Source organism: Phalacrocorax aristotelis, chromosome 3, assembly GCF_949628215.1.
Source record: "Phalacrocorax aristotelis chromosome 3, bGulAri2.1, whole genome shotgun sequence".
Classification (NCBI taxonomy): Eukaryota; Metazoa; Chordata; class Aves; order Suliformes; family Phalacrocoracidae; genus Phalacrocorax; species Phalacrocorax aristotelis.
In genome coordinates, this window is record NC_134278.1 from 40862742 (window position 1) to 40887454 (window position 24713).

Sequence of the window (24713 nt, forward strand, 5' to 3'; positions counted from 1 at the left end):
CTGTCTATGTACCACCTCATTTTCCCCTAGGATTACTGCTTTCTAGGTATTCAAAGGCTTTCTTTGAATTGTATAGACACTATTTATCATTTCCCTGTGTAGGAGATAAGATTCCTTCTACTTTTACTAGTATGAAATCTCACCTTTTTGCCTACAGGCCAGCCTTTCATTAGCACAGTCTAGTTCAGTTCCACCCTCCTCCTTATTTGCTAACCTTCTGTAAGAGCCACCAACTTTCTCATCAGAAGTCTAACCAAGTCTAAGCTTGCAGGATTTATCTGGTTTCACAGATTATAATGGAGGATAGAAATGGAGGATAGAAATGGTGGAAAAAATGGATCTCTGGAAATCTATTAGCTGTAGCTGAAGTGACATTTAGGCCACAATGCTTGTCTGTGGGGAATACTATATTGGAAATGCTCACTTGCTGTTGAAACAGCTGTACAATAGAATTCGGTTTTACTCCAGCCTTTGATCTCATAATTGGAAAAGTCCAAAGAGACAGGAAAGATGGGTATTTGCACCATTATTTTAGGTACTTAAAATTTAGGAGCTAGTTTCGGTATGTAATCCACTGAGCAAGACTGGCACTTCTAGAAAGCAATTTAGAAGACCCAGCAAGGCAACTGTCAGGTGCTTTTCTTAGAGGTTTCCAGATTCGCCCTTGGATTCAACTGTTTTCCACTCTCTATACAGGAAGCTGGGAGCCTGCGGGGTATATGGTGGCTGAAATTAGTTCGTGTGACTATCCTCCTTTATAGGTATTATAATTAGACAGGATATTATCCACAACCCCTTTTTCTTTGTAAGCTGATATCCTGCATAATTATCTAGTTTGATATTTCTTCTACCTTCTCTGTTATTGTTTGCGGCCCTATTCTTTTTCATTTATCTAAATTTAATCTGCATTTGCCTTTTACTAGGCCTAAACCAGCACAGTATCTCTCAATATGATCATTTTTGCCCTCAACTGTTTTTCTCCAATCTTATCACTATCTGACATTTAAAATATTTCTCATTCATGATGTTCACTATGCGTTTTATATATACTATAAAGAAAGGTCTCAGAAACAATTTCCTAGCAAAAGAATTTCCCTGTTACACCATCTCTCGCCCTTTGCAACTTCAACATCTTGATTTATTCATGAGTAATTTATTTTAAAGACATTATCATCTGCATTTCCAAAGGTACTACAAGTTCAGCTCATTTATCAAGTTCAACCTCATTTGTTCTGTTGAGACTCTAAGTAACCCACCTCTAAAAAGCTTAACAAGTTTAGATATACTCTGCCATAAAGTTTACAATAACAATTTTATTTCTATTCCCCCCTCAAGCCTGATCTTGGCTGATATTCTCATGATACTTTAAAACAACAAACTATCAAGAAATGGTTAAAAAAAGACCTAAAAGACTTTGTCCAAACATCTTTCTATTGTCTCATTCAATTAGAATAAATTTGTAATAGGGTTTGATTTTTATAATTTTATTTGGAACTTTTTTTTATCTATTCTCTCTGATTTTCATCCATTCTACTGCCTTTATTTAATTTGCCTATAGTACCAGCAAAAGCCTCTGTTGCAGAAAGGTCTAATGCAGAATAAATAGTCAAAGAACAGATTTTTAAAAATCAGAAGAGCTTAAAAAATAACAATTACTTTAACAAATATGACATGAAAAGAATAATTTCTGAAGGAAACAAAGACACACAAATTTAGGACACTACTTTCTCTGAGAAGACAATTATCTATGAGTTTCCTAAATTGCCTAAAACTCTGAGAAGCTTCAGCCACTGCTATACTGTTTGAGTATTGTATTCCAGTCAAAAGAAAATGCAAATGCAATTGCATTTATAGAAACTAAGCGTGGGGATGTCTACATCAAAGGCAGAACACTCCCTGTTGCGACTCAGTCAAGCACAGGAGCTGGCCCCATAAACAGCTGTTGCCACCAAGGTACCCTCAATTACTCAAAACAAATTACACTCTGTATGTGCAGAGGCACACCCAAACCAGGTTTGACAATGCAGTTATAACATGGGAACAGCTGCCGCGACAAATTACCGTGTTCAAGAGCTTAGAATTATCATGGACAAATCATCCTCTAAGATGATTTTTGTAAAACATAAGAAAGCAAAACAAAAGATGGTGCCAGCCCCAAATCACCCATGTACAGGAGCCAGAACATTCTCAAACACTGAAGCCTCAGAAAGAACAATGTGACAAAGAGGATGAGGACAATAGCCAAACAACTTGCACTACAGCACGAGAAATCTGGCAGTTTTACAATGACCTGATCAGTTATTCTGCCGTGACAAGTAAGAGGGCTCAATGCAATGCAGATGAGAAGTATCTGTAATATCTATGCTCGTTTATTGCTAAAACACCCCTCTATTCCTAGTATCTTTCTCAGCAATTTTTAGTTGGTAGTGAGCAATAACTTTGTGGTTCAGAGACACAGCTTAACCCTTTTGTTTTGCTGTCTCTTCAATATGGAAAAGAAACTATTTGTCTATTAATGTGTTCTTTTAACGAAACATAATCTGCATGTCCTAATGCTCACATTTATCATAGTATGTTTTCATACCACTGGGCATAGGAAAGCTACTGTAAGCACAATCTGCTTATCACTTTGAAAATCCAGTTTTCTATATGACTATACTTCTCAGAATACTTTCTTTATGGGGTCAACAGTAAATATTTGGAAAATTACAAGGAAGGTAAGACAGCAAATGGATTCAAGAAGGAACACTGAGACAACAAAAATAATGAAAACTAAAGTCTGATGGCACATATATTAGCTACTGCTGGTTTCAAATCTCATTATTTATCAAATGAAATGAAACAGGAAAGTCCAAATCAACCATCCCTAATGCGATAAAAAATTGCTGGTTGGCTTAATCTCATAGGTATGATGACAGAAGTACTCCAACCAAAAGAACTGAAGAAGAAAATATGAATGGTCTTAGGGATTAATTTTGGAGGCTCTTAGAAAATAGGAGTCACCACAGGTCAGTCTTCTGCTGGAACAGGAGCTGCAGACAAGACTGGAGGAGAAGGGAAGGTATGAATTTTAGATAGCACAACCATGGCTTCCCAGCATATATGCCAGTTTTGTTTCTGCAGTACTAAGGTGTTTCATGTTGTGCACTCTTACGCATTTGTCTTCCCTTACTAATATCCATTATGCACAATTGTTACACCCCATTTCACACATTTACACAGTCTCCTCGGCTTGTTTACATCCAACAGCTACCCACTGGCTGCTCTTCTTCCAGCCTGTTACTCTTGATCTTTGTTACTAATCTAGCCAGTGCTGCCACTTCCGATCTCTTCTTTGCTATCATTATTTTAAAGTTAGTTATATGGCTCTGAATAATCTATAAACCTCTTAAGTTTTAGAGACATTCCTGAGAACACCAGCTTCTTTCAGTTCCAGTTATGCTCACAGGTTTTTAGTTTAAGCTAAAGATGCTTTATTCTCAATATATACCACACACTCCATTAAAAAATCCATACAGTCTCATTATAGGAAAATAGCTGCAGAATGACTTCAAAGGAAAAAAACCCAACCCTTTCTTCTTCTAAACAAATATTTTAATGAAGAAAACCAGCACATTCTTACATTCTTGGAAAGAGGACCACAGGATCTCTGGAAGGTAATGAAATTTTACCTCTTAATGGAAAAAAAGATGCATCTTTTAATATTTTTGATGTTATGAGAAAACCAGCCCCTTACAAAGGTAAACATTTAACAAGAAAAAAAGAGATACTAAGAACGGAACTATTGAAAGCCTTGTATAATGCAAGTTATGGTCACAGCCGTAGGAATAGATAAGGAGGAAAAACTGACAGGTATAATGTATGTTAATATTATGGACTGAAATTAAGCTCTATTTAGTCAGTAAAAGCAGAGGCTCAGAAACATCCAACTGTACAATTTCCCGATAAACACAGTAAGTGATGCAGTTTTATATATCCTTAAGAAGTAGTTATATATATTTTGGCGCGGTGAGTGCTTATACTCTAAAATGTCGCAGAACCAGAAAAATTCAGGTTAGAAGAGGCTTCCAGCCATCACCCAGTCCAGGATGGGTTAACGTCAAGTATGAATCAGGTTGCTCAGAGCCTTTTCCAGTTAAACTTTGAAAATCCCCACTGACAGAGATTTTACAGCCTCTCCAGGCAACCTGCTGCCATGCCCAACCAATCCCGCTGTGAAAATTTCTTCCTTACGTCCAACTGGAACTTTCCCTCTTCTCCTTCCCTCTGCATCTCTGAGAAGTGTCTGACTTTCCTTTTTCTGCGATCTTACTTTAGGTAATGGAAGATTGCAATTAGTCTTGTGTCGTGTCCCCCCCCCCACTTGCCTTCTCTTCTTCAGACAAAAGAAACCCAATTTCTTTAACTCTGTTCTTTAACATCACCCTACGACACAACCCCTGCACGAATCGCTCCAGTCGGGTGACTTCTTTTGTGCTGGGGAGTCCCAAACAGCACACAGTTACTCCAGGCGTCTCCCTCAACTGCTTGATCAGAGAACAGTGACTTTCCTTGACATGCTGGCTATGCTGTAGCTACCACAACCCAGAGAATGGTTGGCCTCTACCAGCGCAAGGGCACATGGCTGGCTTGCATTCAACTTGTTGCCTCTGCGACCCTCAGGTGCTCGGCTCCAGCCTGAGCTGCTGCAGGGGCTTGTTCTGTCCTTGATGCAAACCCTGCATTTGCTTCTCAAACTTCAACAGGTTCCTTTGTCAGCACTTGTTTTTCTAAGCTTTTTGAGAAATGAGGTATTATCATACTGATTTTCTATTGCTAGGATGTATTTATATTCCAAAGCCAAGGAAATGGAAGGCTTAAAAAACTGCAATCTGTTCATTTTTACAATACTCATTAAAAGCATTTCAAGATTTTTTTTCTTAAACAGTTAATGCAGAAGTAAATAGAAAACTAAAAAAGAATACCAACAAATTAAGGTCTACAATAAATTAGCTATTATTTTAACCTACCCTGAAGGCTTAATTTATCCTGTACTTAGCAAGAACAAACTTGGATTGATTTTGGAAAAAAAAAAAAAAAAAAACAACACAACTACCAGGAGCTGAAATAACAAAAGCTGCAAAATAAAAAAAAAAGAAAAAGAAAAAAGAAAAAAATCACAGTCCAAAACCAAGCACCAATTATTCTATCTTGTTGGCAGCAACAACAGAAAACTGCAGAGGTAATCTTCCTAATTCTGTGGACTTCTATGGAACACCACATGCTTTACAAAGAACAAATTTTTTAACTGAATTCATAGGCATAATCATGACAAAAAAACAAAACGGGGACTATCTGATCCATCAGAACAGAGCGAGTTTATAAATTATAGCTCATTAACATTTTGTTCTTAGGGGCTGCAATTGTGGCAGCACACAAAATCACTGCTTCAGTTTTTGCAGGGCTCATGCAGATTTCCTTGTCATTATTCTTTTTCAGTTTACATCACCAGTTCCAAGGCTCAACTTTTTTTTAAAGTATTTTTTTCCCCTCAATGTGTCTATAGAGAGTAAATATGCCTACTGTATGCTGGCATTTACTGTAATAGAGACACACATATGAAATCTATTACCATTCATTTATGTTATTGGTATCTAACATTCTCAGGCAGGGCTGAGAGCTCTAATATTCTAGGGACTATACAAACACACAGGCAGTCAGGGCCCCTTGCCCTTAAGAGTTAGCAATTGCTTTTAAAAAAAGCTGCAACAAAGAATGTCAAGATGTAGAGAAATGAAAGGAAGTCAAGGGACTAAGAATTACGACATGCTTTTTTTTTTTCCTAATTAGTCCTCAAAGTAGTGGTTCAAAAGTATCCTATTTTCAGAATGAACTAAATTTGCTACCCTCAACAAACATGTAACTTAGGATGAGCAGTGGGTGATTTCTTGCTAGCACCTTACAACATTTTCTAACTTGCAGTTTGTTCAGTAAATTCTCACTAGCACCTCCCTCATCTTCTTTACAAGATATAAACCGTGTGGGCAGGCCAGTTTTTTACCTCTCAGTTTCTGTTACTGCTGTCACAAATTCAGAATTTTGTTTCGGAATATGTTCGGATTATTGTTTAGGACACAAAGTCAAAGAAAGGCACCTTGCACTTGGGACAGATGATTGCAAGACGTGTAATCACTCCAGGTGTGTCAGGTTCATTTCAAGTCCTAGGCTGACCCATGAAAACCCTCTCACTGCTGAGAATTAACTCTATTTTTCATGTAAAACTTTCCTGCATTCCTGAGGAAGGCAAACACAGCCCATACCCCAATGCCAGGTAACTTTTCATATATCCCAGACCATGTGAGCACACTGAAGATAAAAACTAAGACACTGAATTCAACTCAGTGCTTTACGTGAAATCAGTGCAGAGGAAAGGAAAGAGTGGAAGAGGAGGACAGGTTGAGGCACTGGAAGGCATTATCTCAGCTTTGTATGACTTCCCATGAAAAGGCTGCACATCGCCATCTTGTAACAATAAACATTAGGAACAAAGCTTAAAACCCCACTCCACTAAGAAATTTATTTTGAAAGATTACCTGGCAATCAGCCCCACCTTTTAAGTGTTGGTGCTAAAACTGTTTCCACGTGTTGACTTCTGCATGACACATGAATACAGGTGGTTTTCACAAAACACAAACAGCATAAGAAAAAGGAAGAGAAGGATTTCCTTATGCAGCTTCTCAACAGCCCAACACTATCAATTCCAGCAATGCGCAGTGCAGCTTCCACATCTAGCAAGAGGATGTGAAAATCCTGCTGTAACATTGCACAAAACCCTAAAAAAATTAGGGCCACCCACCAGTTCTGTTTAGAAACTGTTAACAATACGAAATATATATTATTAATGTTGATGAAACAATATCCTAAAGATACAGTTTGAACTTCAGAAGACGTAGAATATTATACAACTTTATCCTCGGTTTGTGTGTTTTAATTCAGAGTGACTGTGTTTAATGAAATGTAGGGACTCAGATTATCTGAGTTTATCTTCTTCTTTCACAGTCGCCGAATCATATAGTTATCACATTCCTTCTCAACACTGGAAAGGTGTTTGATCCTAGTGGAAGCTGCATCCAGATCTGTAGCTCCCAAAAGTATTCTTCAGCTTGCAGAATAAAATTATTTCTGTCCAGCATAATCCATTTGTTCTCCTATCATTGCTTTCCCGGTTTAAAATAATCTTCTCCCCTTCTTCTTCCCCTCACTGCCTGTATTAACCCTGCTAATATGAAGATTAAATAATCCTTCCCTAACACTATGTTGCTAAGCTAAGCAAACAAGTTATCACTTTTTTTTTTTTCCAGTTTGACAGGCCTCTGTTCAACCCTGTGGTGTTTCTTTGAGTTTGAAATGATTTGTCTTCAGCATGAACAACCAGAATCAAACACCTACACATAAATCTATATTTCCTCTTTCTGAGGAATGTCTCACTCCAGAGATTGTAGGGCTGTATTTGTCATATCTTCACACTGAAGGTAGGTTATCCTTATGTTTTGTTCTAAGGCATTTCACATCACATAAAATATACTAACAGCACAAAACAATAAGACAGGAGATAGGCAAAAGAAACAAAACTCAGACTATGACTTCACCATGATGAACAAGAAATCCTTTCCTGCTGCGGCAGTGAATGCAAAGACCTCTGTCAATTGTATGAAAGTCCAGTAAGCAAAGCATCAAATAATTAGGGTACCAACATACTCTTACTGGTTGTCAACAGGCACAGAGGGAAAACTTCTACATGTATTTTGCTAAAAGACCGTACAGACCATGTTGTTGTGGAGCTCTGTCAGGACACCAACTGAGTGTATGGGGAAAGTTGGACTAACACTCTTCCTAAATTTGGAGTAGTCTCAAGAGCTGTACCCTAACAAGGTGCTCCATATCTGTCCTCTGTGATTCAAGAGCAGCAGTCCACCTGGCTTTGGGACCACTAATTGGTAGTAGAAGCCGCTGTCACTCAGGGCAGAAAAACATGCCAGCTTCAGTCAAGAAATCAGCAGCTTATCCTAGTTTAAGAAACAAGCTCCTGAAAGCAGAAAGTTCACCAGTTCATGCCTTTGCCATCTTCTTTCAGGAAAAGATTGGTTTATAAATTGTGGCCAATCACTTCAGTAATCATCTACAGATGTCTGATAAAGCTGAAGGAATCACGAATGAGGCTAGACCTCAGAGGCTGGTTCTCAGACATCAGTTCAGTCTCCATGTCTGGAGGAAGGCAAAGTAGCTATGTTGAAGATGTTTCAGCTCTTGGTAACATCACAGTAAATTCTCTGAGTTGCTGATAAGATGCCTGTGGATCTTAAGGTAAAGGTGGATGGATTTCTATCTAGAGGGTCTACCGCTTTTGATGTGATATGATCAGAGAAATTATTCTGGGGCAATTATCCATTGCAAGGCCTCTCTGGCAGAGCTCCACTATGCTTTATCACGTTTTAAGATAAAAGTGTATTTGCCAAGGGAAAATGAGCCAGTTGGACAAATAATAGCTTAGAATCAAACTGCAGTCCTGGAATGCAGGCGGTAGGTTTAGCTGTCTCAGCAATCAGCCATACTGTTCTCAACTTTAATAAAATCACAGATAACGGCTACTGAGCTGCAGGTCGAAGCAGAGAGCTTGATTCCTTGCCTGTCCTTGACAGCAAGACTGCTGTAACTACAGCGCAAATTCCCCCAAAGCAAACTTAAAACTTTCAGAATCCTTCCACTGGGCTCCTACCGTAGAAACGAAACACTAAGAACACATTGCTATTTCCAAGATACTCTTTTCATCATAACTGTACTCATATTCTATTAAATCAAACAATTCTATTTTGAACAAAATAGTTTTTATTATGAAACTTTTAATAACTACCCTTAAAATACTAAAAATAAAATAGCAGTAATTAATCTTTATTTAAATGGTAATTTAATGCGTTAAGAGCCCAAAATGAAACTAGTTATTAGCTCAATAGTAAAGACTGCCAGAAGCTTCATTACTGATTAATAATGGGGAACACAGTGTCCTGAACAGTTTTCCCTAATCCCAGAAGCAACTAGGAACTGAACTGCAAAAACTTTCAAACCTAATAAATTCAATAAGCTATATAATTTTCTTTATAGATATAATTACTGAATCTAGTGTAGCTAAGTTTTCATTCTAATCTATATTGATCAAATCTCTGTTTTAAAAACAATGTGTCATACATGTTATGAAGACTTCTTGTTCTGTAAACAGGTTAAAACCCCCATAACATACCCTTCCATCGGGTGCCTATTATGTATGCTGGAACAATGGAATTAGTTATTTCTAATAAACACAAAATTTCTATGATGAATTTTTTGCTTTAATCACTTCCTTGTTAGTAAAAGAATACTAACAATATTAAATGTAAATACGTTTAAGACAGTTTGCCAGTTAATTCCAGCTGATGTCAATACCTTATCTGGCTGATCAAGATTGTCACTTACAGAAGCCCTTTTTGTTTCACCCAGTTTCCAAAAGATATTTAATAAATACAACCAGTTAAGATCCAAAGAAAGCTGCAAAGCACTGAATTGCTCTGAAGCTATTTGAATGAATGCAGAAGTATATGACAGTAACTACTACTACTACCATAGCTACTTAAATGGGAAAAGATACAGAAAGGAAACATTTATGGTGAAAGCGTTCTACAACACATTTGAACAGACACTAGAATTAAACAATAATTTAGAATAATTTCATTTAGAAACAAAATAAAATTATTAAGAGGAATTACCCTCTGTGAAATAGATTCCTTCAATATAACCTTAAAGAACAGTCCCCTGGAAATAAAATGCAAGTTCAATGCCATGGTGAATTTGACTTTCAAATCGTTAATTAACTTAGTACTCTCAGCAGCTAACTGAAATAGCCATCATTTTTATAAGCCACTGAACTTAATTGAAACTCACTGAATATTACCCTAGAACAAGAGCAATCACGAACACTATGCAGTAACTTGAAAGTTTTGTTTCATGAACTCTGTTCAAAGTAGCAACATACAAAATCTTGCAATATCTATGAACTGGCACATTATTGGGAAAGAAAAGTTCCAGGCAGATCCCTCTAGCCAGAAAAACACTCGTTTTTACATTTCTTCTAATCTATCTGCAACCAGATACAGGATTCAAAAGCTTGAGGAGTGAATGCTTCACATTTCTTCTGTATAATGAAGTACAGACATCAATCATCTACCAAGCACTACCACTGATACAACTGAAAGCAAGTCAGGAGGAGGAAGATCAGGTAATTTCGGTTAACCTTACAGGTTCATCTATGTCTCAGAAACATTATAAATATTAATGAATTATTGATAGGAGAAAGACATAGGGAAATCACTCCAGAAAGATGTTAGTATTTCAAACTCTTTTCCCAGACTTGCCATCTACAGTCTTATCATCAAAGACACTGGTGCAATTATCTCCTGCACAGTTCTGGAAAATCAAACTTGCTTCCTTTTGGGAACGGATACTTTGATAAGGAGTTTCTCTCTTTGCAGTTTTGTAAATGTACATAAACTGAAACATGAATTTATGAGTACCAGCATGGCAGTTTATATGTTTACTATGAATATTTCAAAGGCCTGGTAACACTCCTATTTGTCCAACTGAAAGTGCACTAAAATGCATTGGAAGTACTGCTGTATAATAATGGTTCACTTTAAGTAATAAATCTACACCAACGGAGGAGTGTAGTGGTTTGGGGCATTCCTTAATGCACACATTTGGCAAGAAATGCCATATCTTGATAGAATACATAATACTTGGGATGTTTGCAAATGAACATGAGTGGGTAATTTATATAACGAGAGAGACCAATCCATCACACAGTGAGCAAAAGCACATCTGAACTAAAAAGGTTACAAAGACTCTGCCTTATATATGTTCCAGGACCAAGTGTGGTTCACAGGCCTTTTAACTGGTGGAATCATTAGCAACTGCATATGGAAGACCTGAAGAACTGCTGGGATAAGAATGAATGAAACTTGTGTCAACAGTTACAAAAGACCACTGTGTATCTCCAGAGTACATAAATTTCTTTTCTCAGAGCCAACTCTCAATGTGAATTATTACTCCCCATTTTTGGTGCTGAAGATCTGTATGAAGCTGCAATGTTGCAATCCCATCACTCTACACCAGTTCCTCTTGCTGTCATGCAGCCAACATCATTCTAGAATCTCCAAGCAATCAGATAAGAGCCTCAATTTAAAAAAAGCTTATTGTTTTTGTTAAGTGTACACCACTTCCCTGTTGCAGCTAATAATACATGCACAGAAGAGATGACCCCGAGACAAATCAGCTTACCACTTCAGGGTTACCTTTGCATCAGAAACAAAGCAAAGCAGTGTGCAAATATATGTGCATCTATATGCCTATAGCTCCAAAAATAAAAGTTACGTTTTACAGAGTACAGCTTGTGGAATTAGCCTATTCAAACATGTCTATGTAATCTACAGTAGTTTAGCGGATAAGCATCTTTGTTTTTCCTAGGCAGTAAATGAAAGTTATTCTGAATAGCCACATTACCTGTTCTGTGGCAAACAAAACATTTAGGATGAGACTGCACCAGCAATACATTACCAAAAAGTCTAATATGATGAGAGGTTGAGGGAACTGGAGGAGTTTTGCCTGGAGGAGGCTGAGGGGAGACCTTACCACTCTCTACAACTACCTGAAAGGAGGTTGTAGTGAGGTGGGTGTTGGTCTCTTCTCCCAAGTCACTAGTGATAGGACGAGAGGAAATAACTTCAAGTGGCATCAGGGGAGGTTTAGATTGGATATTAGGAAAAATTTCTGTACTGAAAGAGTGGTCAGGAACTGGAACAGGCTGCCCAGAGAGGTGGTTGAGTCACCATCCCTGGAGGTGTTCAAAAAAACTTCTAAGTGTGGCACTTCAGGGCATGGTTCAGGAAGCACGGTAGTATTGGTTTGATGGTTGGACTTGATGATCTTAGAGGTCTTTTGCAACCTGAATGATTCTATGATTCTACACTCAAATATCTATCAGATATTTATCAAGTATTGTACCATATATAAGGTAAGAACAGCAAACAGAAGAGAAAGTGATAGTGCCCATATCTTGAATGCTGTGCCATTCGCTACCCTAAAAAAGGCAACAGCAGGAATACAGAAGGGTATGAAGAACAAAAATAGTGTTGACTGGAGATACTGATTGTTTGGATACAGGGACCAGTTAAGTAGATTAAGTGTTTGTAGCTTGGAAGATACAAGATTGGGGTAATGTGAAAGAGAAGATAAAGTCAGGAATAGAGAATGACCGCTTACCACAGTTCTGCATAGAAATAGTGCTACACTATTTCTCCTCACAAAAGGCCTAGGTTAAACCAAAATTAATTATTATGCAAAAGGTTTAAAAGAAATAAAATAATACCTGAACTCACAGTGACAGTACGGCTTTGTATGTTGAAAATTTAGCAGAAAATCCCTTAGGCACATTCAGGGAGGAAGGTCCAGCTGAGTCTATTAAGCACCAGGATGCAGACACCACTTCCAGCAGAGAAGGCCCTGCATGCCAACTGCAGGAAAGCAGCTGCATACTTTGTATTTCTCCTGGTTTTGCACTCTTTCCCTACGCATTTGCTAGCGATACGATACTCAGTCCTGCAGTTTGATCCTGCACGGCATCTACTTTGCAGCTGTCCTGTGAGTAGAAAGGCCTCTCCCTGGCTGCAAGTGATGGGAGGAATACCACTGCTAACTGCAAATGGCTGAAAACGAGTACAGTATATGCTGCTTCTCTCTCAAATTCACCCAATCAACTTACAAACTCTTCCCAGCCATGGGGAAAACCTCCCCATTTTGCTGCCTATTATTAGGCATGGATGGCGCAAGTGAGGGCAGGAATGGGGTCTCATTTGGAAGGGGAGAAATGTGTGAGAGAGCTTTTATAAAGCTTTTCAATAAGCACTATTCTGAAGCGTTAACACCAAAAATACACAGGAGTGTTTGTGATGAAACCTTGTGTTACAAGAAGTTTCATTCAAGAAACATCGAAATTGTTTGATTATGAGCCAAACTCAACTCTATACATGTAGGAACTGGGGAGATGGGAGAAAAGGAACAAGGAAGATGAAAAACATGCATCTATTCTTTTAAAGTAATTCTAAAACAGTACGAAGGTTTAAGTTAGAAAAAGCAAGTTTTAGCTAGATACAATTGGGAATGCTGTTCTTTAGTAATGTAATTAAGGATGGCAAAGGAACACATCTGAGTTTTAGAAATTAAGTTTCATTTTGATGTAAAACAAAATCAAGGCTTTTAAAATTCTGAGAGGCATAAGCGTGGGCTCATGATGGAGGGAACAGTGCTGCCAAGAGTACAGAATATATAGTAATTACAGGTATGATCTGGGACATGGGAACATTTCAGCATTCCAAAACGGATACTATATTTCCACAGCCCAGTGTAATGACTGACATACTAATGCTTCCATCTCTTTGTCCTAAGAAAAATCCCAATGCAACTCATTAAAATCAGTCTGTATATTCTTGTAAAACATTGTTGTTTGCAAGTGACGTGACAATAACTAATTAGCAACTGGCAATTAGAAATGTGAAACTATTATAGTGAAACTGAAGGAGAAGAAAGAGTAAGCCATGAAACACAAATGATTTTCCAGCAATTGTATGTGTCTTTCATAATAAATCTAATAACACTGGGAAAACAACCCGTGCTTTTTACTGCAGTGTCTTCCCTGTCAAGGATCACTTAAAAGAATTACAGAGTTCCAATAGTGGCTTTGTTTTAAAATGTTACTGACAAGTAACCTAAACAAACAAAAAACCACCACCACAACAACAAAAAACCCCACCCAAAACGCAAACCAACTGAACAGAAAACCCCCCATTTTCCTTCCGATAGTTAGACCAAAGTTAAAATTAATAAAACTATTACAGAAAAAACTTTGACAAGTCAAGTACACAGGTGTAACTAGAAGCAAACCTAGAATATGGTAAACATTACCAAAGTAGCACTATTTCCCATTATTTTTCCTGAAGCTGTATTGATAACTTCAAATTCTCTAAATCAAGACTTAAATCATACAGAAGTTAAATAATTTAAATAGCCACCTCCCCCACGCCAACTCATTAACCGTACCTTAATTTGTGCAAAAGGTCTGTCAAAGTTTCCAACATAAAGAAGACCAACATTCTGGGTGAGTAGCCTAAAAAAATGAAAAAAATCTTTTAAGATATCACTTTACATCCATTAGATTTTTGCACCTCCAATAGTTGTCACTGAATCCTAGCAGGGTAACAAGCTTCATTATGATAGCAAGAGCTATCTTTGCAAAGCTGATTACACAATTCTATTTGAACTACTACAAAAAAGGCAAGACGTGCATTAAAGATGGATGCACACCGGTAATTTGTGTTTAGGGTGGAAGCAGTTCTTCAACAAAATCATTTCACAGACTTCTTTGTGATGGATGTCACTGAATAACAAGTAAGAATGGCAGTGCCTTCTCTATTTATTAGAGACCATTAGAGACCATGGGACACCAAGGAAAAAAGACTACTAAACACACATTCAGAGCACCAGGCCTAAGTTAAAACAGATTAGGGCAAATACAAGTATGCACAGTAAGAGAAAAATGACATCACTGCAAGTACAGAAATAATAGAGAATCTCTGCAATATTGTCTAATGGCTTCCTAAATAAAAAGAGTCCCAGATGCAGTTTGTGCCTGCTGTTCTCTTCAACTCTTTATAAATTTGCGGTGTACATCACCAAGACCCAGAGGGACAGTGGGGTAAGTTAACTCAAATGACTTGGTACTTCTGGAAAGTACTTAGTTTGATTTCTGCAGACAGTGTGAAAGTCAATGTTATTACTACACAAACTCCCAATCCTGGAGGAGCATTAGGGTGCTACTGCTATCAACAAGCAGACAAGAACATCACTGGCCAGTGAAAACATTAGGAGGGCATTATATTGTCCTAACTGGACAACCACGGTGTTTGTTCCTCTTTGCTAAGCAAAGGCCCAGTGGTCATCCCCTCCACTTCAGAGGCTCCAAAAGCATTACACTGCAGTACAGACCCCCATAAGAACAACTCTTCGACGACAGACCACTGAAAGAGTTTCTGTTTTGACTAAATGGGACATTCAAAACCTACCATATTCTTCAGCAACTTCAAATTTCCATAAAGTGTTTGCTGTTTTGTATTTTCCTTCAATTTTGTATCCCATTCCCATTAGCAATAAGGCCTCACATATGGATTGAATTTCCCCCTAACTAGAAATAACCAGAAAGTAAGTAGGAATATAGGCATCATTCTGCTTAAGTCTGACACACCAAGATGTCTCTTTCTTTATATACTTCATATGCTTTAATTCAAAGTGAGATACATCTTTTTCTGTATATGAACTGGTTGTCATTTTCTAACTAATATCTCACCACCTCCAGGCCTATTTTCATAAACAAAAGAAAACAAAAGCTTAGACAGCAGTAAAAAATTGTTTTGACTTTCAGTTCACACAATGTATGCATGATTTTGATTATTCCCAGTTTTGACAAGAATATGATATATGTGACTTTAAACTGGTTCACCAACAGTGGGAATTGGTAGAACTTGGCAAAAAGGCAAAATTGAAATATTCACGTATACAAAACAAAAGTAAGAAGTGGTGTTAAGCTGTACAGCATCTTCAAAAATCATTATGTAATTAGATTCTGCATACAAAAATTTCCTGGGCATTGACAGAAATGCCCAAAGAAAGGAAAGACCAGTAAGGAATAGAGCAGATCAGTCACAGTACAGACAGGCAAATGGCTTCCTCCCTTTGCCCATCAGTGTGCCTGACTCTGTCAGAAAGTTGGGCTCTGTTTTCCAATGCTTCTGGACTACTAACATCAGAAGTCAGGATGAGCATGCCAAACTCATTTTCAGTCACGGTAAGTCAAATTCATTCAGAATGCAGGTCTTCAGAGCTGAAAGCCAACGTGTTGATCAGATCTCCTCCTAGGACTGTAGAGCAAACTCTGAAAATACTTAAGGGTTTTCTAAATGTAAAGGAACATATGGGACGTAATTAGCAGAAAAGGTTAAAAGAGAATCTGTAAAAAGGATTCAGAATATGTCACCCCATTTGACAGCCGGGCACCTTAAAGTTAAAAACAAAAAGGTATTCTTAAAAAGAACTGCACATAATTTCTGTAAGGCAGAGAAGAAGAAAAACAAATCTACTAGGTGTATTTCTAGTAAGGGACCTTAAAAAAGAGAAGACATACAGTGTGATTATTCCCATGTGGTTATTCTTCTTCACATTGCTTTCTTTACTGGATAGAAATGTAGGACCATTAAAAATCTGCGCCTTTAGAATGGCAAACATCTAGGGAACCTTAAAATTAATCTCTCCAGAAGACCACGCAGCAGTTTACACCATTTAACTTGCTATCACTGATGTGCGCCCAAAACCTGCAAAGGTACTGCAAGAATTGCCTGCCTTAGTAAGACTGATACTGACACAGAAATACGAGCTTATTACTATTTATTCACCTTTCACTGCCTTGGCTGGCAAGTATTTTACTTCTTTTACTCATATTCACAAGTCGCTTCAAAAAGGCAATGCTAATTCAATGCAATGTCAGGAAAATTTTTAGCGAATGGAGAGTTATTTGTAACTCTCTTGCTTAAATAAAAGGTTGCATTCTTTATTTCTTTAGTTTTCAAGATTCCTCTCCAGTTCTGAAGTTCAAAATTATACCATCAACATACAAAGCCAGTCAGTTTTCCATACGAGCACTCAATTAGGTCAAAATGAACATCCCAATATAATCAGAATTTAATGCCCCGAAATACTTGTTCTTAATACCCCTAAATGGTCTGAACAATTAAAATAAACCCAAATCTCATGACTAATACAAACTTTTAATTCAAGGTCTTTCTTGAGCTCTCTTTCAGAGCAGCCCTGGGGAGGACGACTTCAGCGTATCAATGGATGAAAAGCTGGATGTGACCCAGCAATGCCCACCTGCAGCCCAGAAGGCCAACCATATCCTGGGCGGCATCGAAAGAAGCGTGGCCAGCCGGTTGACGGAGGCGATTCTGTCCCTTTACTCTTCTCTGGTGAGATCCCACCTGGAGTTCTGCTTGAGCAGGTCCAGAGGAGGGCCACAAAGATGATCTAAGGGCTGGAGCACCTCCCGTATAAGGACAGGCTGAGAGGGTTGGGGTTGTTCAGCCTAAAGAGGAGAAGGCTCTGGGGAGACCTTATTGTGGCCTTCCAGCACCTGAAGAGGGCCTACAGGAAAGACAGGGAGGGACTCCTTTTCAGTGAGCGTAGTGATAGGATGAGAGGTAATGGTTTTAAACTGAAAGAAGACAGATTTAGATTAGATATAAGGAAGAAATTCTTCACTCTGAGGGTGGTGAGGCACTGGAACAGGCTGCCCAGAGAAGCTGTGGATGCCCCATCCCTGGAGGTGTTCAAGGCCAGATTGGATGGGGCTTTGAACAACTTGGTCTAATGGAAGGCATCCCTGTCCACTGCAGCAGGGTTGGACTAGATGACCTTTAAGGCCCCTCCCAACCCAAACTATTCTATGACTCTATGGTATCAGCGTAATCTCCATATTTGAGAGACTGAGCTCACACAGAAGGCTCTGGAGAGGTAAGCAAACTGCAGCAAGAGCCACTGCTGAGGCTCTGGATAGGCCAAGCTACTGCAAGAGTGTTACCGCTCCCTCAGTAGTCACCAGTGGCAGTATTAAAAAAAGAGATGTGCCATCGAGGAGAGAGGTGAGATGGAGGAATACATGACAATTGCCATCTCAACCATGGGAACTCAGCATGACAGATCTCTAGATTACCATTAAGACGTACTCCTCACTTATCAAAGTTTAAATTATACGTAATCATTGTTATAGCTCCTCTTTACCACAACACCAGGCTGTATTTTTAAACTACCTAAACTTCACCGTGTCTAAACTGATACACATATTCTAACACTCTCAACTAATTACCCTTTGCCTTTGAAGACTTTCCAGAGGTAGGCAGGTTTGGTTATAAGCACTTACATGTTTCCTTATTCCAATGCCCTCTTTTAAAATGTCAGTCTTCTATTTCTTACCTAATTTCTCATTTGCACAATTCTGTTCTCAAAACACCATCAACAGTACTCAACACCTAACCCTGCTAACTGCTGGGCATCACCTGTAATTGGCCAAAATCAATACCAGCCTATGAAAATCGATACTAGCAGTGACAGTTTCACAGCACAATTATCATCTTTGAATTTCACTTTCAAATAATTACCTTAAAATGATGAGAAACAATTGTCAAAAATGCAAATGCCTACTGGCACTTCAGTACATATATTTACTTCTACTGGAAAATATGCAGCAATATACAAAGTTTCCTCAACTGATCATATTAGCTCACAGATTGATGTGTATTTTATTTGTAATCTCTTCCATTCAATACATTATCAACACAATTACCATTTTCTTCTGTAAGCAGAAGAAACCACTCCAAGAAGCAGTGGTTCTTTAAGATGTGCTGTCCCTACATAAAGTTACACACCCCCTACTCCTGTCCTATATATCCACGTGAACAGACTTCTAGCCTGACATGCCTATTCAGGCTGTAGCGTTATGTTCCAGGCAAACAGCATAAAAAAACCCTGAAAAGTATCAGGATGAACCATTTCTGACTTTTACCAATACAATATCAAGGTTTTAAAGGCCTTCCCAGTACTGAGAAAATGCTGTCACATAGTTATCACAAAATACACTATTTTCTCCCTTCAGAATCCTAGATTTGGCCTTTTCTGGGATGCAAAACATACTTGGGTTTTCTAAATACAAGCTGCAGGAGCCAGGCACTGCATGCCTGTGGGGGAAGCTGACTGCTGGAGTGGGCATGGTCAGGCACAGAGGTCTGGGAAAAAAATAGTGGCAACAGCGATGTGAGGGGTGTAAATGCACATAAATATAGGGTAGAATTAAGGGCTTGGGTGAAAGGATACTTGGAATAAGGAGGAGTGAGCTGGCTGGGAACGTGGAACATGAGAGAGATGAGAGGTATAAAGGAGTGACAAAGCAGCCCTCTGGGTTGGAAAGCACTGGAGCAGAGCTCTGGGCTGGAGAAGACTGGTGCTATGGGAGCAGGAAGGACTGATTTACCACAGAGCTCACCCTCCCCAAGCACAGCTGACCTTGCTTTGAGGGCTGGAACAGTCCCAGTACCATCGTCCCCTTCCTACCACCTTTGGCCATGGGAAGTAGAGCGACCCTTGGATATGGACTTTAGAGGGCAGCACATTTTAAAGAAGCCTGATCACTTACTCTTCTCCACACTTGGTCAGTTCCCAGTTACTCTCTAAGAGCTGTTTGGTAAGATGAAGGTGGGTATTTCAAAGATTCAGGCACAGCCCACTGACACACCAATGCTCCAGCCATTAAGTTGTACTTTGTGAAGGCAGAAAGTACGCATCCAATAGTTCCTCCATGTCTTGTTGGGAGGTATGCCTTGAAGACACCATTTCAGCTTGATCTGAACCCCAAACGCTGACCCCTTCAAACTCCAAGGGCTCCCCTGAAAGTCGTCTTGTGCTATTTATCAGGGTCATGCAAAGTGCAAAGCTGAAAACGTTAACTTCTGATCAGTCATGCACAAACCAGTTTCCCTCTGGGCTATATGTATCCTTGTGCTGCTGTGCAGATTATGGAAGGAGGTTTCCAGAAAGGAGCATGCAGAGAAATAACGGAGCAGGGTGGAGCCAGGAGACGCTACCTCTCACAGGAACAAGTTACTGCAGATTAGGTGAACGCAGTAACTTGCTCCTGTGCGAGACAGCAGCTCCTGCGCTTGCTCTGTTGCAAGGCCGGTGGCATATCGTGCAGGAACACAGACAGACTTGCAGCTCTAGCCAACAGCAGAGGTCAGACAGGCTTGCAAAGCAGGCAGTATGGGGTGAAAAATGCAGTGTGTGCAGTAGAAGGACTAAAGAGAGATAAGGTAATTGGCAGTAGAAAGGTGGAATGTGTGAAGGAAAATGATGACCAATGAACCAGCATATGGGCTTGAGTCGTCTGTCTTTTTCAGGATGAAAGCTGCCTTGAAGCAAGCAATGATAGGCATGCAGAGCTGTATACACCAATGTTTCAGTTATTAACTAGCCCTGTGAATCAGAAAACATAACTTCGTCCTTAAATTTCCAAAAGAATGCTCACCAAAATCCCAGAACTGATGACAGTTTATCAATAGTATCTTACAGTATCTGTATTAGGCAATCCTAAAATTTAGCTTGACATACATCATGGTTGAACACTAGTTCATCACTCCACATAAATCAAGTCACTGGATTCTGTATTGCTGGTGTTACAGAATCACAGAATAGAATCATAGAATCGTTAAGGTTGCAAAAGACCTCTAAGATCATCAAGTCCAACCATCAAACCAACACTACCGTGCTTCCCAAATCATGTCCTGAAGTGCCACACCTGCATGCTTTCTGAATACCTCCAGGGATGGTGACCCAACCACCTCTCTGGGCAGCCTGTTCCAACACCTGACCACTCTTTCAGTGAAGAAATTTTTCCTAATATCCAATCTAAACCTCCCCTGGTGCAACTTGATGCCATTTCCTCTCATCCTATCACCAGTGACCTGGGAGGAGAGACTGACACCCACCTCACTACAACCTCCTCTCAGGTAGCTGTGAAGAATGGAGGTCTCCCCTCAGCCTCCTCTTCTCCAGGCTAAACAAGCCCCATTCCCTCAACGTCTCCTCAGAAGACTTGCTCTCCAGACCCTTCACCAGCTTTGTTACTCTTCTCTCGACACGCTCAAGCACCTCAATGTCCTTCTTGTAGTGAGGGGCCCAAAACAACACAGTATCTGAGGTGCAGCCTCACCAGTGCCCAGTACAGGGGCACCTCCCTGCTCCTGCTGGCCACACTATTCCTGATACAAGCCAGGATGCTGTTGGCCTTCTTGGCCACCTGGGCACACTGCTGGCTCATGTTCAGCCAGCTGTCAACCAACACCCCCAGGTCCTTTTCCTCCCCGCAGCTCTCCAGCCACTCTTCCCCAAGCCTGTAGCGTTGCATGGGGTTGTTGTGACGCAAGTGCAGGACCTGACACTGAGCCTTGCTAAACCTCATAAAATTGACCTCAGCCCATCAATCCAGCCTGTCCAGATCCCTCTGCAGAGTCCTCCTACCCTCAAGCAGATCAACATTCCTGCCCAATTTGGTGTCATCTGCAACCTTACAGAGGGTGCACTCAATCCCCCTGTCCAGATCATTGATAAACATATTAAACAAGGCTGGCCCCAAAACCAAGCTCTGGGGCACACCGCTGCTGACTGGCCACCAACTCCATTTAACTCCATTCACCACAACTCTCTGGGCTCAGCCATCCAGCCAGTTTTTTACCAGTGAAGAGTACACCTGTCTAAGTCATGAACCATCAGCTTCTCTAGGAGGATGCTGTGGGAGACAGTGTCAAAGGCTTTGCTGAAGTCCAGGCAGACAATATCCGCAGCCCGCCCTTCATCACCAGCTCTTGTAACCACCAAAAAGCCTGACTCTAGCTGAGTTTAGGTTTGTTTTTAAGAGCTCGAAAAGTGCTACAGCCTGCCACCGAAGCTCTGCTAGATGGAATAAAACTTCATTGTTGTATCAGATAACTAGAAAACTATTTGAGTGCATGCAAGACTGCAGAAACTTCCAAAACTCAGCTTGATGGCTGTGCGTATCTGTCTGTACTTCTAATGATGGTGCAGATGGAATTGGCCACTTTCAGTGAAGGACAAAGGAGAAAAGACCACAGCAGGATCTGCCCACCTGAAATAACTCTCTCCAGGTCACACAGGGCTTTCCTGGTTGATCTGAACAGTGGACTGATACCTGAAATACCCTTGGGTGTCTGCCTGGAAGGGATTTTGCCCTAGCAGATATGATTAAACAGGGATACCAATTCCACTGAAGAGACAATGGGATTAAGATGCATGAACTACTTCCACTTTACAGTCAGAAGCAGCAACAAGTAGCTACAGTGGGGCTGGAATCTGATCTAACAACGTCATCCTTCATATGCTGCCAAAAGACATTTGCAGTCTTCACAGAGGTTGCTGGTGAAATGATTTCAACCCTGAAGAGATGTGTATCAAGAGTGGAAGAGATGTGAAACAAAATGGAAAGAAAAACCAATCCTGACACTCATTGCAGCTACTGACCTATGTGCACATCCATATCTTTATTGCTAAGAACAACTAAGCATACACATTAGAGGCTGATTAAGACCAGAAATGGAACAGAACCTGTTTAACGTATAAATTGGACAGGCAGATAAAATTTTAGGAAAACCTCTGTGACCACACATTCTAAACTCCCATATTTAAAGGAATTATACAATAGGAATTAATATTAGTTACAGTCTGAATGTTTTTATATTTAATTTTAAAATATACCTTTTGTATGATAGGCACATACAAAGAATTCCACTGTCACGCTTTATATGTGCTTTTAGCTGTCTCTAAAAATCACTCCAGATGCATTTGCATAGTTTAGGCAGAAAACGACTGGTATAAATTACAAATGCAGATGAGCAACAGCCCTATGAAGAGAAGCAACACCTTAAGTTCATTAACTGTATTTTCAAACACTTTTGAATGTTTTTCACACATAGTTTTAAAGATAAAGTTAACTTTTATACATAATTTTAAAATTTTGTATTCTGTTATGCAAAGAAATTATCACAGTATGTCATTATTGCACATGTTGACATATGTGCAAGTAAGGCATCATGACACATCAAAAAGGACACCATATTCACATGATGCAGCTGATGTCCTCTTAAGAATAGAATACATATTCTGTAATTATCCTGTGTTTATTTAACCCATGGGGGAAAACTGCAGTTTCTTAACCATGGAGAGAGAAGCAGTTTCTCAAGTAGTCTCTTGAACCATAACTTGGATTCTACCACAGTGACATTACAATATTATTTTGCTTCATGCTTATGATAATCCTTCCCCATTGCTTTTCAAATCTCATTATGTGTTTTCTAGGAATATGAAACTGAAAGAAAAAGCAAGAACAAAATCAGAAATGCATAAATAGAAAATTATAAAAATTGATGTTAGGGTCAAAAGATTAACTTCCTACATTCAATTTTTTCAATATATTATTTCATTAATTTATTTTGCAGACTAATGTAAGAGTAACATAGTGAAAGTATTATACTGGGTATCATAAAATATAGAAGTACATAAAAGGATCCAATACAAATTCTGGAAAAGGCTAATACCAGTGCACAGATAAGCTTGTGATTTTAAACTGACACGCATATATGGTCTGCAAACAACATGCACTTCATTTTGTTCTAAAAGTACAAAGAGCCAAAGAACGTGACAGTTCACAGAAGCAGTAGTGAACCTTGCACGCAGAATACCGACAATTGCAGAGCAGGGGCTTCACCAGCAAGACAGAAGAGCTCTCTCCTGCCTTCCACAGTGCATTTATCAAACCACTTTTGCAGGCTGTTAAAATATTTTATCAGAATTTCCTGCTCATCAGTTACGCAAGGAAACTTTTTTCATGGATAAATATAAGCTATTCTAGTATAATCATAATGGTAAAGGGTAGGCAAATAGACTATATCTGATTTTAGGACATTCTTCCTCAAATTAGAGCACAAACTGAAAAAAGCTATGAAGGAACTGGAAGAGATACTATGCACAGCTGGTTACATAGTAAAGGTGCAAAAAAACCTGGGTTTGAACTCAAGAGGGAGAAAAGGTTGGGAAAGGATACAATCAAGTGTTTGAAAGAGACTGTAAACAATTTTACCATGCTAAACTCATCTCTGCAATAAAAAAAACCACAGAAATGTAAGCAAAACCTTTCCATTCAGTGAATCCTGAATTTGCAGAATATCCCAAGCCGAGTTAATGGTGATGGCAATTAACATAAAACTAAGTAGTATTCATGGGGAAAAATGCAGCAGATAGCACTAACTACAGACTTGAATTTAACACCCTCGGCTTTCCCACAATAGTAGTCCAACAGTGCGTGTTATTAGCTGTATTAGTAAGCAAGCTGCTTTCTGAAACACATGCAACTCGGGCAAAAATATCAATGTTATGTGCTAATTGCCGTTCCTAGGAAAAGCTCCTATGTGTAATACTTGAAAGGCTTCACTGAACTACCTCACTCACTACAGTAAATCACCGTCTGTCTGTCATTGACTATTGATAATAGGAATCTAGGAAGTAACTGATCCCTGAAAGACATACTTCCACTGAATAACATCACTACTGTTACATACCAAACCCAATAAAAATTACATTTAGAGACCTCGAACCTGCAAGACGAAGTGACCTCATATTAGAGTTAATGGTCTGCAAGTGATTCTAGATCATAGTCAAGAAGAATAAACTGACCAGTATCAAGGTTTACTTTTGAGTTAGGAGGGTTTAATTTAAATTATTTTTGAACAAGTGTTTGGCTGTTGGGTTTTTTTTTCTTGGGGGTGTTCCTCCTCGCCAAGAAATGAATGCTTTCCTGGAGACAGAGAGATTTTTCAAGAAACATTCTTGCACTCCATAAATAAAACCACAACATCAGATGTTTCCTAAAGCACTTCCTTTTGTTTGCTGCATTTATTTCTAGCACTGATAATATTTTAATGTTTGTCCAG

At 39.2% G+C, this 24713-nt stretch overlaps 1 protein-coding gene across 3 annotated transcripts in view; it reads right to left on the reverse strand.

Moving 5' to 3' along the window:
* The window catches only part of RNGTT (RNA guanylyltransferase and 5'-phosphatase), a 192381-nt gene that overhangs the window by 21079 nt on the left and 146589 nt on the right, over positions 1-24713 (reverse strand). For 2 of the 3 annotated variants that reach the window (XM_075087261.1, XM_075087262.1), the window contains one exon: positions 14158-14224. The exons of the other annotated variant lie outside the window; for it this stretch is intronic. In XM_075087261.1, coding sequence (XP_074943362.1) covers positions 14158-14224 — 67 coding nt within the window. The remainder of the gene's footprint in view (positions 1-14157; positions 14225-24713) is intronic. 3 annotated transcript variants of the gene reach the window in all.